Genomic DNA, 17,348 nt, shown 5'->3' on the forward strand with positions numbered 1-17,348 from the left:
ATCTTTTGTTATGACAGCTGATTAGCTGATTACTATAAACAAGCTCCACCATTTTCTATTTTTCTGTGCTAAAAAATACACGATAAAAACATGGATATTTTCTTTCTATTAGTTTAAATACTCGAAGGAATTTTCAAACAAGAACAAAGGGGACACTTGACGGCAACGTTAGTTCCGATTTTCGCCACCCGCCAGGATTGCCTTGTCGCACTGTAAAGGGCAACATAAAAATTCAAAGATTGTAAAGTTGTGAACAACATAGAGACTTTTCTGAAATATTTAAAAACATTTTCACGCTCACCTCACACTTTTATACCGTAATTACGTCATTATTTTATGATTATTTTTCGAGACTTCAAACCTAGTCCTCTGCTACTCTAGACTCGGCCTAAGACAAATGTTGCTAGGATTTTATCTCTTATTGATAAGTAGGTAAATAAAATTTTTTTACAAAAAAAATAAAACCGACTTCGATACACAAACACTAAAAATTGAAAAATAATTTAATTTATTACCGAATATATTATGTATACAAGAGTTAATACAGTTCCATAATAATACTTTTTGGTGCCGGTGCCAATTAGCTTTAGCTGCGCGAATCGTCTAGACTTCATATTTTTATGAGACTCCACAATGGCACCTCATTGGCACCGACCCCAAAAAATATTATTATGGAACTATATTAACTCTTGTATACATAATATATTCGGTAATAAATTAAATTATTTTTCAATTTTTAGTGTTTGTGTATCGAAGTCGGTTTTATTTTTTTTGTAAAAAAATTTTATTTCACAATTTTTAGTGGCCCCATGGAATTATGCTATGACTGGTTAAAAATCTACTGTTTACTAAGCTATTACACTGATCGCGAGCAATTTACTCTTATCCGTTGAGGAGTTCCAGTATCTATCTTCGAAGATGTTCATCAGATCTTCACCAAATTTAAATGGGACCAACTTTGAACTATACCCTTTCAAACAAAAAAAGAATTTTCAAAATCGGTCCAGGCGTCTTTGAGTAATCGGGGAACATACATAAAAAATAAAAAAAAAATAAAAACAAATAAAAAAAAAAGATTCCGACGAATTGAGAACCTCCTCCTTTTTTTGAAGTCGGTTAAAAACTGAAAATAAAAAATCACTCAGATATTTTAGTACGTCAGTATAAGTCCCGCAAATTGCTAATGAGCTTAAAAAAGTTTTCAAAATGAAAAAAATAATGGTTGTTATACTTATAAAAACAGGAATTGGCAACACTGATAAAAATACAAGGCACACTGACCTCTACTAATACAAGTACGCTGGACTTTTGGCGCTAATAGCAGTAGTGACTAGTGAGCGTCATGTAAATTGTAAACGCACTGCAGGTACCTACTTGGAACCAATGTGAGTGAGGACAATATAAGATCAAATGAACTTCGTGAAGTTCGATCATTATTATATGAGTCGCTTCATCTGAAGATACAATTAACAAGGTAGTCCTTTTAGCCTACAGGCATCATTCGCACGTTTAGAGCATCGATTTGTAATCGATCTATACATTTTTTATTTTTTTTGTCTATGGTCACTCACCGCCGCGCCGGCGGCTCGCTACCTTCCTCATTCTTTTTAGAGATATTACATAAAAAGTTTTTTCCCTTTGGTTGTGGGTGGGTGGGAACTTGTATCTTCAGATGAAGCGACTCATATAATAATGATCGAACTTCACGAAGTTCATTTGATCTTATATTATATGTTCGTCGCTTCATCTTTCAGATACAATTAACAAGGTAGATGTTCAGAGAAATGATAAGTTATTTTTTAACATCAGTAAAAAACATTCAGATACATAATTGAAAAAACTTTTAATATTTAGTAACGTTAATTAAGAGTAATATTATGTTTCTTAATCAACACACAATAGTAATAATCAGCTAATTTCTATAATCAGTTATTTCTAATTGGTTATACCTATTAATCATCGATAAATCAATCATTATTGTTAACTCCACAAACCGATCGAGCAAATGCTCCTTCGTCTGTAATTGGACGGTTATAAAACTGAGCAAACATCGAGGACGAGCTAGTCCAGCCAGCTGTCTTTCTTATGGTGTCAATGCAGACACCTGCGGAGGCCGCCGCCGAGGTGGAGGCGTGACGAGTGCTATGTGCACTAAATATTGAGATATCGACGCCGCTCTCCGCCAGAGTCTGTTTTATCCACCTACTTATTGTTTGTGATGTTACCATCTTAAAAGGTTTCTTATAGCTTAAGAACAAATTAGTAGTAACCTCTGTTCGTAACTTTGATGTTGCCTGAAGATAATCTTCTAGGGATAATAGTCTTTGCCGGGCATATGCTTGGGTTGTTAACGAAATAGGGTAAAAAAAGCACGGGCTGCTCACGGTTAGCTGCCGAGGTCTTTGTAATGTCGGGTATTAAGATTTTTATACCTGAGACGCTCTTGTTAATATTGGTGATCTTAATTAAAGACAGCGTTTGTACTCGGTGAGAAGTACACAAGGCTAACAAAATTGCTAATTTTTTTGAAATTTCAAACAAGCTTAGATCGCTATTCGGGTACCATGCAGAAATATGGTCGAGTACCGTTTTTGGATCCCATGTCGTGGTGTATTTCGGATGGGATGGTTTTTGTCTATAAAAAGCTTTTAATAAGCGTTTTACGCGTTCGTCTGACCCGATATTATTTCCTAGAAGTAACGAAAGGGCAGATCGATGACTGTTAAGGGTACCATAGGAAGCACCCTTATTGAAAAGGTTAACGAGAAATGTTATTACTGCCGATAATGGAGCGTCAAAAGTCTTTATAGAGTTTTCTAAGCAAAACGACCACCACAATTTATAGGTGACTGAATATTGCTTCATCGTATTGTCCGAAATCGATGCCAGCATTAAATCAAGTGCTATCTCTGGGGTACCTAGTCTACTGAATGCTTCCCTGAGAGTGTCGCGGCCCCCAGAGAAAGGCTGCGGTGAAGTCGATGACACGATCTGTAATTTGAACGTAAAATATCCCGATTAGGTTCAAAGATAACAATATCTGAAATAAGCATTTTTTTGAGAAGCGGAAACCAAGCCTGCCCGGGCCAGTACGGGAAGACTAGAATGCCCGTAGCTTTATCAGTGATTATTTTTCTCAGGCATTTAAGAATTAGGGCAAACGGCGGAAATGCATAAAAGAAGAGAGACTGCCAGCTAATTGTGAAGGCGTCGATATACGTTGCGTCGGGGTCAGATTTCCACGAAACATAAAGGCTGCATTTGGCATTGGTTCGAGATGCAAATAGGTCAATTTGTGGTTCCCCTAAAGATTTAACAATTTTTTGGAATGTCCACTGTGATAGTTCCCACTCTATATCCCAATTAATTTTTCGTGATTCCTGATCAGCTTCTATATTTGCATGTGTATTAATATATGACGCAAACAATGAAATCTTTCGCATCTCACACCATTGCCAAATTTGTTTCGCCAAATCATTTAAATGAGGAAACCGAATACCCCCCATGCGATTAATATAGCATAAGGCTGTTGTATTGTCAACATGTAACAATATCGAGCAATTATACTGTGTGCTAGCAAAGCATTTCAATCCCAGAAAGGCAGCTAATAATTCTAACCTATTAATGTGGAAAGAAGATTCATCAACTTTCCACCCCCCATTTACACGTTTTCCATTGCAAAAAGCGCCCCAACCGATTTTTGAAGCGTCCGTAAATATTTCTAACTCAAAATTATTGTCAGATCTCAAAAGGTTACAAGTGGATGATATGTTCTCTCGCCACCAATATAAGTCAGGTAAAATAACGTCCGTTAGTCTAATTTTAACTTCAAAATTTTCAAACTGTTTTAAGGCTAAGTACTTTTGGCGTTCAAGGGTTTTTGTATATAACCAACCGTATTTGACTGCTGGGCAAGCCGCAGTGAGAACTCCAATAAATTGTGATAGTTCTCTGATTGAACATTTGGGCAGTGTGATAAATTTTTCAACTAACCGCATAATACTTTGACGTTTTTCGTCCGGTAAACTTAAAGTCATATCTAACGTGTTGTAGATGAAACCTAAAAACCTACAGACTTGTCGAGGTTTGAGGTTACTTTTAATATAATTAATGACAAACCCCAGACATTGAAGCCAATAAATGGTTTTGTTGACATTGTCTTGGCATTCTACATATGTATTTCCGATACATAGAATATCGTCGAGATATATTACTGATTTATAGCCCATCTTACGTAAAAAACTCATGACTTCTTTCATTAGTTTTGTAAAAACCCTAGGTGCTACGGATAAACCATAGGGCATGGCGTTAAATTCATAACACATTCCGTCAAACTCAAAGCGTAAGTATTTACGGTGTGCTTTTATGATAGGAACTAATAAGTATGCCTCGGTGAGGTCTATATTTGCCATAAAACCTGATCTAGGTACCAATCTAGCTGCTGTCCTATGGTCCTCCATTTTAAAATGTGTTGTATGAATAAATTTATTTAAGGCTTTGAGGTTTAAAATAAATCTTTTAGACCCATTTGGCTTAGGAGCTAAAAATATTCTTGAACAAAAATCATTTTTAGATCTATTGCATACAGATATAGCACCTAGGTCTAGCAGTTTATTAATTGAGTCTATCATATCTACACGATCAGTACCACAGAGTAGGTTACTTGGACTTGAAACTTGTTTAACCTGCCTACAAAATGGTATTGAATACCCTTTCGAAACCCACTTAAGTATTTCAGAATTATCAGTAATATGAAGCCAGCATTTCTGAAAATGTTGGATTCTACCGGCATGTACCTTTATTGCTGCGTTGTTGCACGCGGCTGTTTGGTCTGCGTAGGCTGCTTCTGCTGGACAGGACCCACTGATTGAGGCCTCCGTCCTACTGGAGCACCTCTGCTCCTTTGCCCTCCCCTCCCCCCCCTGATCGAGGAGAAGCGAGGAGGGCCCGTCCAGTTTCCCTGACGTGAGCGGCTCGTCGATGCTTGATTTGTAGATGTGGATGTGGACGTTTTTGGGGTTGGAGGAGGCTTTTTTATCTGCAACCCCTGTTTTTCTATTACTTTTGTTGCTTTTATTTTTTCGGAAAGCTTATTACCGAAAAGCAAGTCGTCTCTGTCTACATCTTGTATGATATTTAAAAAAGCTTTGTCTAATCCTGGCGTAATAAATTTTTTTCTCGACTCTGTTTCTACGTAGTGCAGGTCGCATAGAATGCGACAGCTGTCACTTAGAAACTTTATGGCTTGGATCCTGTTTTTTCCATCGTCTAACAGCAATTCTAAACCTTTATTAAGGGCGGCGATGCCTTGTCCTAATTGCTGTTGTACCGTTTCTACCCTCTTATCCCGTGTGCGGGCGCCCTCGACTACGGCCGCTGAAATTTCCGGGTTTAATTTTGGCGCTTGCAACAATGAGCAATTTTCTGGTATAAGGTACTCCTTAACCAGTTTTTCTTTGACGTCCTTATTTAAGCTCTTTTTTAATATAGGTAACCACAGGCACGAGAGCTTATCATGAATCTTTAGACCAAATTTAGGGACCTCTTTAGTGGTCTCTCCTAGGGCGGAAAGAATGTCCGGATCTAATTCTGGAGCAGCCGGTTCTGTAGCCGGCCCTGGGGCTGGTTCACCGCTGTTCCCAATATCATTTTCTACATGATCCCCGATGTCATCCTGATTTACAGGTTCCAAATTTTGTGGATCAGGCTCGACAATACCATCGTCTGGAAAAAACCAGAATACTACTGAGGGTAGGTAAAAAATTAAAATATTGTGGGTAGATGAAGAAAAATTTTCGGTAAAGAAAATATTTTCTGCCATGTGGTAATTTTTAATATAAAGATCGCCTTCGCGAGGATACACGATCCACTTCCAGGCACTTCATATTATTATCGCATACTCCGAAGCATGTACTAAGAGATTGCCTTCGCGAGGATACACGATCCACTTCCCGGCATTACATGTTCCGTACTATATAGCATGTAATTTAGGATTGCCTTCGTGAGGATACACGATCCACCTCCCGGCATTACATGCGTAATCCCACTATTTGCTCTCAAGATGATGTAATCACCCTTCGGATGATTACGAAATTCCCACGTGTTAACACACGGTTAACCTCTCGGGATGAAAGCCTTTGTGATGACACACGATCAATCTCAAAGGGATCGAGCCTTACTACTGTAAATATCACTGAAAAATATAATATAAGGTACTAACCTGATTGATCAGAATCTTCTGACGAGTACACAATCCTTTTGTACTTATCTTGTTTCGCTTCGAGTTTTCGAAGCTTGCGCTGATATCGTCGTATTTTTTCCTCATTTTTTCTTTTCGGCATGATGAAGAAAAAGTAAAAATAAAACCAAAACTTCACTTCCAAATGTAGGTTATTATTATAAACTTTAGTAGGCACGTGCGAACGTTGCCCGCTCGGAAAAAGAATGAGGAAGGTAGCGAGCCGCCCGCGCGGCGGTGAGTGACCATAGACAAAAAAAATAAAAAATGTATAGATCGATTACAAATCGATGCTCTAAACGTGCGAATGATGCCTGTAGGCTAAAAGGACTACCTTGTTAATTGTATCTGAAAGATGAAGCGACGAACATATAATGTTAATGTAGACATCTGCCAATACGAAGATCATTCAAATATTAATAAAGTGTCAAGTTCAAGCGTAAATTCGAAGTGCTCTCTGATCTACCAAGCGAACCGGGAATTAAATTGACACCACGACACTTTCACTTTGTGTTAAATGGTATTAACACTATGTTGTTACCACGGTTGTTACATACATCACTAACATTCAGTTTCCTAAATTCAGTTCCGACTTCCGAGTACGTAGCTACATGACACTTATTTATAGACAATTAATACATTATAGCACTTACTGCTGCTATCAGCGACAAATAGCAAAAATAAAGTTGCTTCAAAAACAGGTCGGCAATCGTATGTCCAGCGTGTTTAATAGAGATTACCAACAGGAAATTGATTGACCAATCAGAAATGAGTGCGTGGTTATGACAGATAGATAAACAAATTTTCCACGTAGAACAAATTCCTAACTCATATTTTCAGAAGTTTTCCTATAATACGCTCAATACAAGTGAAAACTGTTAAACATGAGGATTAAAACTGCAATTTTTACCTTTGCTCTTTTAATGGTAGGAGTTTCAGCTAGGATAGACGCCAAGAATTTGAAATGTTTAGGTTTGTTTTCGTTCAAGTTTTTGTCGTGCTTTTCTTAGGTTTTCTGAGATAAAAGTAATATTAAAAGTGTAACTACATATTTCAGTGTGCCGGCAGACCTTCGAGGAGTTAAATAAAGCGATAAAAGGAGTCGAAAAGTGGAAAAAAGTCGACGTAAGTATTTTTCTAAACATTTCCTCAATGAAGGAGTTAAAGGTCACATCTCACGACAAAAAAGATTTATTGCGAATAAATTAGTACTTAAAAAATACCAGTTTCGATATAGAAGTAGGTTTCTATAATTCACACTAGATGATGCCCGCGACTTGGTCTGCGTGAATTTAGGTTTCTAAAAATTTCAAAGGAACTTTGATTCCGGGATATTTATATATTTATATATTTTCCGGGATAAGAAGTGACAAGCTATCTCTATACAAAATAAATGATGCCCGTTGTCTGCATGGATTAGTTTTTAAATTCTTGTTGGAATTATTTGATATTTCTAAGATAGGTACAATAGATAAAAGTATATGTCACTCTCCAGAGGGCATAGACAAATGGCATTCGATTCTGAACGATTCCATTTCTCGATTCGCCATCGCTTTAACGGAAGCGAAGTTCGACTGCTAGACAAAGTTACCTGCGATCAGCGATCGCCTATTCCATCAGTCTTTTCGATAAAAAATTACTATTGTCTATGGTCTCAGGTATTTAAACAGCAAAAATGACGACGATTCGTTGCTTCGGTGCGACGTGATACAAGGACAAAGCAACAAACAGACACACTTTCGCATTTGAAATATGGGTAGTGCGTGCTATGAGTATTTTCAAAGTGTGTTATTACTAGCTTATGCTCGCGACTTCGTCCACGTGGACTACATAAATTTCAAACCCCTATTCTTAGGGGTTGAATTTTCAAAAATCAAAATTCAAAAAATCTCATAACGTCTAGCTATCTGCTTACCAAATTTCAGCCCAATCCGTCCAGTAGTTTGAGCTGTGTGTTGATAGATCATTCAGTCAGTCAGTCAGTCAGTCAGTCACCTTTTCCTTCTTCTCTGAGACCTGGTTTCAGTGTGCTAGCGATGATGGGTTGATCATGATGATGATAATAATCTAGATTTTAGAACATAATGTATGTTTCTTCACTTCAATCATGATTGATAGATCAGTCAGTCAGTCAGTCAGTCAGTCAGTCAGTCAGTCAGTCACCTTTTCCTTTTATATTATTTGTAGGTTGGCAACTTCCGGATGGATGCGGCGGGCAACACAATGCAAGACAAGGTTCCGGCTCATCGCTCTGCTGTTTATATATCTGAAGTTATTGATGACATCTGTGAGTATTCTGTCAGTGTTATGTATACAATAGGGATAGAATATATTTTATTCAAGTAGACCTATTACAAGTGCTTTTGAATCGTTAACTAGTGTACAGTCCCAATATGCTAGAATGAATGGACGTCCTGGGAAAAACAGTCTTGACAGATAGACAAAAAATGATCCTGTAAGGGTTCCTTGTTTTTATTTTAGGCACAGAACCCTAAAAATAGTTATCATTGTCTTGAAATTCAAGTAGCTGTTTAGTTTTTTACTAATAACTTGCTACTGCAAGAGATTAGAAGCATAAACTACTTTACTGATTAAAAATACCCAAAGATAAGATTAATATAATATATTTGGCTACATGAAATAAATATAAATGTACTATGTAGCTGTGGTAGCCTAGTGGTTAGGACGTCCGCCTTCCAATCGGAGGTCGGGGGTTCGATCTGAGTTTCGGGCTAAGTTTATTGTGGGCTCTTCTCAGACCTGGGCGCGTTTGGAACCCTCGTAGCTTTAGTTTTAAGTTTGCGTAATAATTACCACCACTATATCTAACAAATCCAACATCTGACCATCAAAAAGATAAAAATTTAATTTATTACCTATTTTGAATAAATTATTTGACTTTGACTTTGATCCCGGGCACGCACCTCTAACTTTTCAGAGCTATGTGCGTTTTTAAGTAATTAAAATATCACTTGCTTTAACGGTGAAGGAAAACATCGTGAGGAAACCTGCATGCCTGAGAGTTCTCCATAATGTTCTCAAAGGTGTGTGAAATCTACCAATCCGCACATGGCCAGCGTGGTAGACTATGGCCCAAACCCTTCTCACTCTGAGAGGAGACCCGTGCTATGTAGTGAGCCAGCGATGGGTTGATCATGATGATGGTGATGACATGAAATATTACTAAGCAAATCAGTGGAGGGAACGCCCCGCACACCCGCACAGCCCCCGAGTTAATCCGGTGCGGGCGAGCGTGGGTGACATGTGGGTGTACGTGGCTGGCTACGTGGCCATCTCGACCTGTCGCGGACTACCTATATGTCATTCAAATGCTAACTTAGCAGAATATGTAAACAATTAGACTTCTATTATTATTTTAATGTTACAGCTGCTTTAGTCAATGTGGGTGTTTAATTATGTAAATAAAAACAGTTTTGATGTGAAGAAACATACATTATGTTCTAAAATCTAGGTTATTATCATCATCATGATCAACCCGTTATCGTCAGCACACTGAACACAGGTCTCAGACAAAAGGAAGGAAAAGGTGACTGACTGACTGACTGATCTATCAACGCACAGCTCAAACTACTGGGCGGATCTATCGGACTATTATGACGTAGACATCCGCTAAGAAAGGATTTTGAAAATTCACGCGGACAAAGTAAAAGGCATAGCATATAAGCTAGTTTTTTAGGGTTACCCGAAAGGTGCCAACGGGACCAATTGCTAAGCCTCCGCTGTCCATCCATCCGTCCGTCCGTCTGTCTGTCTGTCAGCAGGCTGTATCTCGTGAACCGTTATAGGTGCAGTCATATTTTTCACACAATATGTATTTCTATTGCCGCTGCCGCTATAACAAGTAACTAAAATAAAATTTCAAAATGGCCGCCATGAAAATTAAAAAAATCAAAAGTGTTATTTCTTGTACGCTGGAAGTGTACGAGTCCGAGTCGCACTTGACCGCTTTTTAGGGTTCCGTACCTCTAAGAATTTGGAGGGAGTCAAGAAGGCGCCTCGGGAAAGAGCCACCAAGCAAGTACCGAACGGGCGCCCTCCCGCGTTTCGGCCCATATAACCGCGAGGTTGGTGGGGCCATGCGAGATGGTGGTTCCGTACCTCAAAAGGAAAAACGGAACCCTTATAGGATCACTTTGTTGTCTGTCTGTCTGTCGGTCCGTCTGTCTGTCAAGAAACCTACAGAGCCCTTCCCGTTGACCTAGAATTATGAAATTTGGCAGGTAGGTAGATCTTATAGCTGACATTTGGGGAAAAATCTGAAAATCGTGAATTTGTGGTTACGTCACACAAAAAAATTTAAATTGTGGTCATAAACTAATAATTAGTATTTTCAACTTTCGAAGTGAGATAACTATATCAAGTGAGGTATCATATGAAAGGTCTTCACCTGTACATTCTAAAATAGATTTTTATTTATTTTTATTATGCATCATAGTTTTGAATTATCGTGCAAAAGGTCGAAAAAATACGACGAGCCTGACTCGCACTTGGCCGGTTTTTTCACAGGGTCTCAGTTCGCGCACACGTCGCGGTAAAGATTAAATGCCAAAATTTAGTTTCTTTCCTCAGGCAAGAAAATGGACGACTATGTCAGAGTGCATTATAAGTCGACTGGCAAGTTGGCCATCATGTTACTGGTCACACGGGAGGGGCACATGAACCCTGAGTTCTCCAAAACCAAGTTCGTCACTGACGATGATCTTAACAAGAGTTTAGAGTATTATGTGAGTATTTAGTTAACTTTGAAGTACGAGGGTAAATCTGATAAAGTCAAGACTACCCTCGTCAGATAACCCTATGAATTACACTGTAATTTAGGGTTAAGTTGATGAACTTAACAAGAGTTTACTATGTGAGTATTAGATCTGTTATACCAAACGGAATTTTAGAGAATGAGGGTAACTTTGACGTGGTCAAGACCACCCTCATCTGCTTTAACCATATGAATTAAACTGTAAGTTAGGGTTAAGTTGATGACGTCTCCTACTGTAAAGAGTATGAGGGTTAATTTGATGAAGTCAAGTTTACCCTTGATAGCTTGATAAAATAGCTTGCTAAATATAAACTGTATAGATAGGATGAGATAGGGTGATAGATTTCTATTTTAAGACAAAAAATACTTTTGAGAGTCTAAGAGTTCCCACTTCCCACGGGATTTTAAAAACCTGAATCTAAGTAAAGTAAAAAATTTAAATTGTAATTATTTTCGTCACGTATTTCAGTGCGAGCGCATGTTTGAAGACAATGAAGACGAAATCACAGACCTGTACAAGAAGAGACCTGATGACGACATCATGCCTGATGCGGAAAGAGAGGTATTTGCTACAATAAGATAGTATGTAAAATCAAAACATATGAGGAGATGGTGAACAAATCGATGTAATAGGCTATTTGACTAATTGGGTATTTGACTACATCAAAAATAAACTATTTCTCAGTGATCATTAAATAGAGGGTCTTCCAAAATACGTAAAATCCACGTCCTTTGTTAGTTTTAAGTGTAATAACCATTTAAAATTATCGATTAAACTAAAAATGTACGTCATTATGATGTGACGTCACATTCCAGTATTAAGCAGAACAGTTTTAAGCTGTTTTCCTTAGAAATGAATTTAAGTTGGTATTCAATGGGCTCAAAACGGACTTTAAAAAAAAAATAAGTGTTTTAATCACATTGAGAGTGTTCACCAGCTCGTATACTGAAATTATTAGTCCCTTCTTGGGGTTCTGTATATATATTTATTTTATAATTATGTTGATGTTTCGCAGATCTGTTTCAACCACGCCAAATACTGCGAAGAGTGGATGTTGCCCAATGAACAAGACACCACGTGGACGCCGGAGATGGAAGCCGAATACGTTAAAGTAAAGTTCAAATTAAATAAAAATTACGATAAAAAATATTTAGATTCTATGCGTGAACTTGACCAGTATTTTTTTTAATATTTTTTCTTATAGCATATTAATATTTTTTTTTTTTTTTCCACACAAACAGAAAAAACACAATATCGGTTTCTTCGTGCAATATGATGAGGATAAAATATTTTAACTTAATCCATATCCATAGTGCATACTATCCTCTATACTAATATTATAAAATTAAAAATCTTGTTTATATTATAAGGTCCACGGTCCAGACCCCTATGGTTTCGGAGGTGGAATGCAGCAGCCGATGCAAACTGAAGTCACAGACGATGAGGGCTACGATGACTTAGATGAAGACGTTGAGGAAATACCTGCTGAGGATGAGGGTAATGAGGTCAAAGTTGCTGAGAATGAGGGTAAAGATGAATTGTAAAAAGCTAGGTTTTAATTGTTGACCATTTCTACAGATTCTTGTGGATGAGGGGTTTGATAGATTTTTCACAGGGTTTTGATATTGAATTTTTTTTTTCAGTATATTATAGTGAATGTGCTAAATTTGTTAAATTTGACTTATTTGACAGATGAGTCAAGTTTACCCTCATCTAGTAAGTCAAGGTTACCCTCATTTTTGTTAGGTAGGTACCTTTATATATAGGTATATTTTTCACATTATAGAATCTAAATTACTAAAAAGCATATTTTAAGTAATAAAAATTAAAATCTTATTGTTTTACATTAATAGATTTTAATTTTTTTAATTTTATTCATTTATTAGTAATCAACAGCGTTACAGATAATATAATTTGATGAGATTATAAATGAGGATAAAATTTACTTATCTGTTGAATAAGTCAAATTTTACAAAAGTATTCCTGGTTACCTACTTAGAATAAAAACGCCCATAACTAATAACATATACGTTTCAAATAAAAAGAGCATCACAATATTTGAAATATAATTTTTAACTTATATTTAAATTGGAGAATTATTTATTGTTATATTTATTTTTTATATTATTGATGGATTTCTTTAAAATGAAAAATAGTAGCATTAAAATCGAGCGAATTTTTCTGTTACACAAGTAAAGTCCCGCAAATTGCCATTGCGCTAGAACCATGTCTCATTAACATCGTAATGACGTCAGCCGAAATAAAAATATGCCATCAGCTCGAAACTTCAGTCTAGTGATGACGTCACTAAATGGGCGGCCGAGCGCATTAGCAATTTGCGGGCCTCATAACAAATAAGTAAGCTAGTTACGAAGTGCCTTACTGATGGTATTTTCAATTGAAACGCATATTATTTTGCTATTTTGTCTCAAATGCTTAGAAATATCTAAAATTTTTGTATTAATAGAGAAATGAAATTAAGTTTGCGCCTAAAATTTTTTGACGACCTAAAGCTTGAGCTTAGTAGCTGGTTTCATATCTCTACATAGTATAAAAGAAAGTCCCTTCCCGCTGTCTGTATGTATGAACGCGTAGATCTTTTAAACTACGCAACGGATTTTTCAATCTTCACTTCGCAATCGTTTTATTTCAAGAGCAAGGTTTATAGATATAGTTTAATATTGGTTTGTATTAATTTGTTGAAATATGACGATGTGCGGGAGAGAGGGAACTTCTATATATAGTCCAGATTTCAGAAAACTCCGTTAGTGCGAGTACTGTCGGCGGTACATTTGTTCGGGACTACATCATGAAATCTTATCGATTTAATAGCGCCATCTAGTTGCAATTGTGGCAACCGCCACAGCGATTTTGAATAAAATGTCGGAAGAAATCAAGCTTCCATCGAAAATTAATAAAATATAGGCGCATATTTAATTTTGTAACTTTAGTATTAACCGACCGTGCTAGAGTTGTGACTGTGTGATTTTAATTTTAAAGAACATTTTTATGTGTATATAATATAATATTATGTTGTAAATTTTTGTAAGTATATCAGATATTTAAAAACAAATGCATTTTATTTTAACATCTACTCTGCTATATATTGGGTAACATTTTGGAGTACCTATTCACATATTTTTCTAACCAACGCAATAAGAAAAGGACAGCCAAACCAAATTTAATTTAGAGCTGTCAATCCTCGTGACTTTAGGTTGCGAGTCCGGCAGGGCGATTACGTAAAACGTTGCAGTAGCAATGCGACAGTTCATTTGCTGTCTTTTTTTTTTTTTTTTTTTTTTAATGGCGCGCGGCTGCACCAAGCGGGCGCAATTTACTTCGCCAATGTCGTGTGGAATTGAAGAGACACGATACGAATGGTTGGTGATAGCTGGGAAGAAGACTATCTATTAATTTGGATAATTTATAAGTAGCAGGTTTTTTCAAAGAATAATATATTATTGTATAGGGTTAGTTTCAGGCCTGGAACAACACAATTATTAGGTACACAAAATACACACTATATTACATAAATATTTACAGCTTAATAATGGGGCTAATTCCTTTGTACACAATCTCTAAACTAAACTAAAATGGCACGTCTAAATCTATTGCTATCCCTTTCATAATGTTGCTTGCGGAAAAGGAAAGCACTAGATTTAGACCTGTTAATTTAGTTTAGTTTAGAGATTGTGTACTAGAGAATCGGCCCCATTATCTGTCTCTCTTCTTGTTATTTTGCTTTGTGGCTATTGCTGTCTCTCTCTAGCCGCTGTAACGTGTGACGTTTGACAGCAATGATCGCGAGATACGTAATCACGTATTGTTTAAAGTAGCGCGCTCTAACATTTAGAGTCTTTAAATGTAAAATTCATGTTCCGTGCCTTTTTAGCAATATTCAAAAGAAAAAGATGCCGATACTCTATTACTTTAGAGAAAGACAACAGAATCGGCGCCATTATTTCATTGTTTTTGCACTTGTATTATTTTAGTGTAGGTAGTTAGAATCTCACCTGGTGGTAAGTGATGATGCAGTCCATAAACCCATAATATACACCTTTGGTTTCTACAGGGGATCGCGAATAAAAACAAGAATTGTTAAAAAATATTTATTTATTCCTTTAATATCACATGGTATTCAAGAAATGTAAAAAAAAAACTACAACGTAAATACAAGTATATTATATTATATTATATTAGTAATAATAATATTTATTACTTTTAAAAGAGATAATTTGTAACTAAGAACAAATAAATTCGATGCATCGAACGAGAGGACTAAAATTTAAGTCCCGCAAATTGCTAATGCGCGTGGCCGCCATTTTAGTGACGTCAGCACTAAACTGAAGTCTCGGGCTGATGGTATACCTATTTTTATTTCGGCTGACGTCAAAATGACGTCATTTCGATTGTAACGTAGACGGAGTAAAAAATCTAGACAAAGGAACGTTTGCTTTCTCATTCACACTAAAAAGAGAGCACAGATAAAATTACCTACTAATGTGATAAACAGAGACGCAGCTAACTTATTTTTTATCCCTTATCGTGTAGATAACCGATTTTTTTCAAGGAATACAACTTTAGTTGCAAAACAAACTTTGAGAATTCGTGGCATCATTGTATTTCTCATTAGTTATTTACTTGTTTTCACATAAAAAACGTTTAATTAATATTGACTACGAAACAATGGTAATTGTCGTGTTATTCATCGTTACGTCGTGTTATCGCTATCTCAGTCGCGGTTACACTGTACTTTAGTCTAGCTTTTTTATTCAGTCTACAGATGATAATGAGACATGGTTCCAGCGCATTAGCAATTTGCGGGACTTATACCTAATACAAAATAAAATTATTTATAGCTCCAAAGAAACTTAAATCAAACCGTAAGCCTATACAAATAAGTCTGTTTTTACAATACAGCTCCGACTTCTTTGCATTAAGGTAAAAAAATACAGTATTTTACTATTTTTACTACCTTCACAACTTTTTGAGGTACTATTAAAAATAACGTAATCAACAAACCAGTCAAAAGCGAGTCGGACTGGCACACGAAAGGTTCCGTACCATCCGTAAAAGAAATAACACTAACTCTAAACAAAATAAAACTCCTAAAGGTCGATGTACACATCGACCTTTAGAAGAGTTCTATTTTGTTTAGAGTTAGTTTTTTAGTTTAGAGATAGCGAACTTGTAGAGCATTGTCACTGTCGTTGAGACCGACAAAACGTCATATAGGTATGAGTGACAGAGACAACTCTCTTCAAAGCAGAAATATCATTCTAAAGGCCGATGTACATTAGCATAATTAAAATTTTGTTGTTTCGTAGGGCAGACATGACAGTTGCCACATGGAGCAAATAGGCAGTGTGATCTCAAAATGTGTCAAAAGTCATTTGTGGGAATGAGTGTAATATTTTATAAACTTTATAAAATTTTAGACTTGCCTTTACACAAGTTTAAAAAATGTGTTAAAAGTGTGGCTAATTCCATTGTACACAATCTCTAAACTAAACTAAAATGTCACGCCTAAATCTATTGCTATCCCTTTCATAATGTTGCTTGCGGAAAGGGATGGCACTAGATTTAGACCTGTTAATTGAGTTTAGTTTAGAGATTTTGTACAAGAGAATCGGCCCCAGTATGCTCCTAAAAGAATCATATTATACAGTCGCAGACTATGTAAACGATAAAAAAGCTTGGATTTGACTCGCTCCAGCAATGCACCGGGCTGCAATGGCTTGTATAGTACGGTATAATAACATTGTAAATTGAAAAATTATAAAGAGCAACCGCCGAGTTTCTTGCTGGTTCTACTCGGTAGGAACGGCATTCCGAACCAGTGGTAAATTAAAACTACCTGACTATTCATAAGCACTTGTAAAAAGTTTATACATGAATAAAAAAACCGGCTAAGTGCGAGTCACGCTCGCGCAATGAGGGTTCCGTACTACAGTCGTATTTTTTCGACATTTTGCACGATAATTCAAAAACTATGATGCATAAAAATATCTGTTTAACAATGTACAGGTGAAGACCTTTCATATGATACCCCACTTGATATAGTCACTCACTTCGAAAGTTGAAAATACTAATTATTAGTTCATGACCACAATTTAATTCTTTTTGTGTGATCTAACCCTAAATTCACGGTTTTCAGATTTTTTCCCAAAAGTCAGCTATAAGATCTACTTACCTGCCAAATTTCATGATTCTAGGTCAACGGGAAGTACCCTGTAGGTTTCTTGACAGACAGACAGACAGACAACTAAGTGATCCTATAAGGGTTCCGTTTTTCCTTTTGAGGTACGGAACCCTAAAAGCATTCTATTCTATTA

General features: G+C 36.5%; 2 protein-coding genes and 1 long non-coding RNA gene across 4 annotated transcripts; 1 reads left to right on the forward strand and 2 right to left on the reverse strand.

Moving 5' to 3' along the window:
- Window positions 1-2,963: 2,963 nt before the first annotated feature.
- On the reverse strand, window positions 2,964-6,595 carry LOC138404354 (uncharacterized). Of its 2 annotated transcripts, XM_069508081.1 has the most exons (3): window positions 6,221-6,595; window positions 4,797-5,724; window positions 2,964-2,991 (listed from the first exon to the last, which is right to left on the reverse strand). In XM_069508081.1, the coding sequence occupies exons 1-2, from the start codon at window positions 6,339-6,341 to the stop codon at window positions 4,799-4,801; spliced, it is 1,047 nt and encodes a 348-aa protein (XP_069364182.1). In that variant the 5' UTR covers window positions 6,342-6,595; the 3' UTR covers window positions 2,964-2,991; window positions 4,797-4,798. The 2 variants fall into 2 exon arrangements, with proteins under 2 accessions (XP_069364182.1, XP_069364181.1); XM_069508080.1 differs by lacking the exon at window positions 2,964-2,991 and having other exon boundaries at window positions 4,118-5,724.
- Window positions 6,596-7,016: 421 nt separating this feature from the next.
- Window positions 7,017-14,086, forward strand: sel (canopy family protein seele). The gene is made up of 7 exons (XM_034982591.2): window positions 7,017-7,210; window positions 7,296-7,363; window positions 8,426-8,525; window positions 10,829-10,983; window positions 11,482-11,574; window positions 12,029-12,124; window positions 12,384-14,086. The coding sequence occupies exons 1-7, from the start codon at window positions 7,123-7,125 to the stop codon at window positions 12,555-12,557; spliced, it is 774 nt and encodes a 257-aa protein (XP_034838482.1). The 5' UTR covers window positions 7,017-7,122; the 3' UTR covers window positions 12,558-14,086.
- A 1,021-nt stretch (window positions 14,087-15,107) lies between these two features.
- On the reverse strand, window positions 15,108-16,492 carry LOC138404319 (uncharacterized). The gene is made up of 2 exons (XR_011238320.1): window positions 16,437-16,492; window positions 15,108-16,121 (listed from the first exon to the last, which is right to left on the reverse strand). It is a non-coding gene; the product is annotated as an uncharacterized lncRNA (long non-coding RNA).
- Window positions 16,493-17,348: the final 856 nt, after the last annotated feature.

This window comes from Maniola hyperantus, chromosome 27 (assembly GCF_902806685.2).
Source record: "Maniola hyperantus chromosome 27, iAphHyp1.2, whole genome shotgun sequence".
NCBI classification, from domain to species: Eukaryota; Metazoa; Arthropoda; class Insecta; order Lepidoptera; family Nymphalidae; genus Maniola; species Maniola hyperantus.

What these genes read in the sequence shown, in the direction of transcription:
- LOC138404354 (XM_069508081.1), bottom strand. Translation starts at nt 6,341, where the DNA reads ATGCCGAAAAGAAAAAATGAGGAAAAAATACGACGATATCAGCGCAAG. An exon ending in AGAAGATTCTGATCAATCAG is followed by an intron (nt 5,725 to 6,220) that starts GTTAGTACCTTA and finishes GGTTTTTTCCAG; the next exon opens with ACGATGGTATTGTCGAGCCT.
- sel (XM_034982591.2), top strand. Translation starts at nt 7,123, where the DNA reads ATGAGGATTAAAACTGCAATTTTTACCTTTGCTCTTTTAATGGTAGGA. An exon ending in CAAGAATTTGAAATGTTTAG is followed by an intron (nt 7,211 to 7,295) that starts GTTTGTTTTCGT and finishes TACATATTTCAG; the next exon opens with TGTGCCGGCAGACCTTCGAG. An exon ending in AAAAGTGGAAAAAAGTCGAC is followed by an intron (nt 7,364 to 8,425) that starts GTAAGTATTTTT and finishes TATTATTTGTAG; the next exon opens with GTTGGCAACTTCCGGATGGA.